Genomic DNA, 3,618 nt, shown 5'->3' on the forward strand with positions numbered 1-3,618 from the left:
TCTGTAAAACACATCTCCATTAAAATATCAACAAATGACTTTTAATTTAAATGTAAAAAGTTTCGCATATTAATATTTCGTTTAGTTCCCGACATGGCGCATGAAATTTCCCAAAATTTTTAAAAAACGTGCCTTTTAACTCTAACAGATATATCTTAATTGTATTTTTCTGTGTAAAAAAAACCCACTTGGAAATTATTGCAGAATTTTAGAAACATATTTGAAGAGCTAACCAGACACAGCATTTAATGCAGCGACCGCAGTTTTAGTATCCATATTAGTGAAAAGGCACACACAAAAATGTTTGCATGTGATTACAGTGACACTTGACACACACTTGACGCCTGTAATTAAATCATTATTAAGTTCGAGTGGTCCGTAAGACTCAACTGAATCTATGAATCCCCAGCACTTAACTTAATGTTTTGGAGTTGGCTGGGCGTCTCCAGTCGTGATGATATGGGGGGCGTCACAATTATCAGCGATGAGCCGGCGACACTTGACGATAACATGACGCCCGGCATAAGCCGGCCCACTGGGGGCGATAAAATTTTGTTGCCTAGTGTAATGCTTAACGATTGTGTTCATTGACTGGCTAACGATTTTGTTGAATAGGCTAATGTGCCAGCCGCGCAACGAGTGAATTGCTGATGGGTTGTGCGTGTGTATGACTGCCTGAGTGTATGCATGTGTTTGCGTGTGTGCGGGTGTGGGGGCGTGTGTGTGCGTTTGGTGCTTGTGTGCTTCGGCATATCATGCCTAGCGAGCAATATTCTTGATAGCACACATCGCACATTGAATCGTCATGAATCAAAAGCAGCAGCTCGGCCTCCTGTGCGTGATTTGATAAACAATTGTTTTACGGCTGCTCAACAATTGGCCAAAATGATTGACCAAACTATGGTGCAGGGTGTGTGGTCAGTGTTGTGTGGATACCAGCACTTTTTTTTAAAGGGGCGTTTCTATTTAGTGGCAGCATATGTGTACACCTCTAGCCGTTACTCTATACTTATAAGGTATTATACTTTTTTGAAGAAATTTTTAATACACATATATATCGTACATTTGTCTATATATACTTGACAAATTGTTATGTTCGTATATATTTTATTTTTTATTAGAAGCGGGAAAACTACAATTTCGTATTGATTCTATAAAATGATAAAATTATTACACTTTGCCAAAGTCTAGAGCCTCTCTATCGGTTATAAAAACTATTCTTTGTAAAACGATTCACTTGTACGGCTTGCTAAATTTTTCTATATTAGAGTATATCATATTGATGACACCTAAAATTATTTAAACAAATTTAAAAAGTATATTTAAATATTTAATATGTCGACGAGAAATCGTATGTTTGGTAAGGTTAAAAATATTTATATAAGGGGGTAGCGGAAGACTGAGCAGCGGATTTCGGCCAAACCGTTTCAAACCCTTAATTTCTATATACAAATTAATATGAACCGAACTTTAACCGCAACATATATATTTTAAAATGGTTTGGTTGAATACAAAAAATCCACCTTAACTACCTTAAACCTCAACTAATGCATTTGTGTAGCAATAGATATAGGCCAATTCTTGGTAGATGTGACATTTAGAGAACAACTTGAAATATATTCAGTTCAGTTCAATTGCAAGCTGCAATTATAAATTCAAAATAAAAGTGTTTTATTTAGTTTTTTTTTTTTAAATATATGTATAAAGGCTTAAAGTAAAACTCTGCTTCATAGATGCAATGATTGAAGATCGTAAAACTATCTAATATAAAGACAGGCTTTGCTAAAAGTATTAAGGTATAAATTATGGGCAATGTCTGGCTCTTGTTCTTTTAATAACTTTTAATACATATACATTTTATTGTTTTGAATTAATAACAACTCAATACTTGCATGTAAATATTATTATTATATTTTCGCAGTATAGGTCTAGTCGGTTATACATAGTAACATGGTTAGATTAAGCGTATAGAGTTGTATGCCATATATACTACGTCACCGTCTAGAGTCCACTGGTTTTGTTTCGGTAGCTTTTAGTAGCGTCAGGTACTGTTAATACCTACGTTGGCGACGCGCAATTTTCCATAGAGCTGGCTCACTACGAGTTATCAGGCCGGAATTTCCATAAAAAACTTTTTGTACATTTTATCAACTCGATGCTATATATAAAAACGCAAGCCGCCACACCCAACGGTTTAGTATTATAAAATAGACCGGGAGACTGCGAGACAAGTGCACAGAAGAACAACAACAAATAAAACTTAACAATAAAAATAAGAATTTTTTATAAATTACAAGTGAAGTGCACGAAGTGAAAAGAAACTTAAAGTAACAAAGATAAATATCAAAAAATGCCGAATGTTGCTGCCTTAAAGCTGGGGCCCAGTTTTCCCTTTAATCAAATGTCCTGGCCACCGAGCGGCCTCCTGGTGCTGGACCATTTGGCCCTGCAACAACAAATCAATGCAAATTTCATCTTACACGCGATTACCAACTATAGGAAATCACCGTTCGAGCGCAAGACTCTGGACTTTATTGACAAAAAGTGGCTGGCACTGCTTGGGCTGTGGCGCGAGTTCCGGTGTCGGGACAGGCAAATACGACGTGACTACATGAATTTCGAGCCGCAGCACGGATACTTTCAGCAGGAGCTGTACGCGCTCATTCATGAGAAATATATGGCGGCCCGCAGTCGCATGAGTCGCGACAAAAGAAATCTGCTCAAGTGCAAAGCTTCCCAGGCGTAGCATGTTTACCGAGGCCAAGGAGCGGAAGTGGAGGAACAACAGAACAGCCAACAGAGAGTGAGAGCACGTCAAGGATGCAACTACAAGATATCCTGGTTTCAATTACGTGGCGATACTTTAAATACGTCTATAGCTAGTCGATCTGACTTTGTGGAATTTAATTAACATATTTAACATTTAAGCATAATAGAATTAAAATCAGAAACGTCCTAATGTTTGGGCTCGAAACACTTATAAGCTAGTATAGTTTTATGAAACACAGAGAAGCTATTTCATAATAAAAAAAATTAATTTCCTCTAATGGCACTGTCCATAGTACAGTTGGTCGCTTTAGAGCTGTAACAATCGATTATTTTTTATTATCAATAAATTTGACCTCTTTAGTATTATAAACTATACTTTAAATTTATATTTAACAAATAATAAAATGCATTTACATTTTTATATACTAAATTAATTACTGTTTTTGTTACTATTTATTTTAAAGAATGTTTAAATCGATGTTGTCAAAGGTGCTAATATTTTTTTTTTTCGAAATTCCTTTCGATAGTTTTACAGCACTAGTTGTCAGTGCTCTGCATATAAAAAATACAAAAATATATAGCTTTTTAAGTATTGTCTAACCTTTCTGTAATATACTTACTTTGTATTATATTTAGGCAATATTTAAATAATAAAAAATAGAAAATTGAAAATATATTTCAACAACCCATGGCAGTCCTATACTGTACAGGGTATCGCAAGTGTGAAAACAGCGTGTGCTTTAAATATACATGTAGATATGCATATGTCTATCCATATCAGAGATACGCGACCAAACAGTGTTTAAGAATATCAAAAGCGCAATGGCTAAATGATATGTGTGTGCTTTA

The 3,618-nt window shown here is 35.4% G+C and overlaps 1 protein-coding gene across 1 annotated transcript; it reads left to right on the forward strand.

The window, feature by feature from the left end:
• Positions 1-2,350: 2,350 nt before the first annotated feature.
• Positions 2,351-2,746, forward strand: LOC135438912 (uncharacterized). Its single transcript, XM_064697467.1, has one exon. It carries the CDS (start codon positions 2,351-2,353, stop codon positions 2,744-2,746), a length of 396 nt encoding a protein of 131 aa, XP_064553537.1.
• The last annotated feature ends 872 nt before the right edge of the window (positions 2,747-3,618 follow it).

The sequence above is a fragment of the Drosophila montana genome, unplaced genomic scaffold, assembly GCF_035044405.1.
Source record: "Drosophila montana isolate Dmon_TW-CO22-7 unplaced genomic scaffold, ASM3504440v1 contig_402_1, whole genome shotgun sequence".
Classification (NCBI taxonomy): Eukaryota; Metazoa; Arthropoda; class Insecta; order Diptera; family Drosophilidae; genus Drosophila; species Drosophila montana.

Excerpts from the sequence above, each read along its gene's own strand:
- LOC135438912 (XM_064697467.1), top strand. The coding sequence starts at position 2,351 with ATGCCGAATGTTGCTGCCTTAAAGCTGGGGCCCAGTTTTCCCTTTAAT.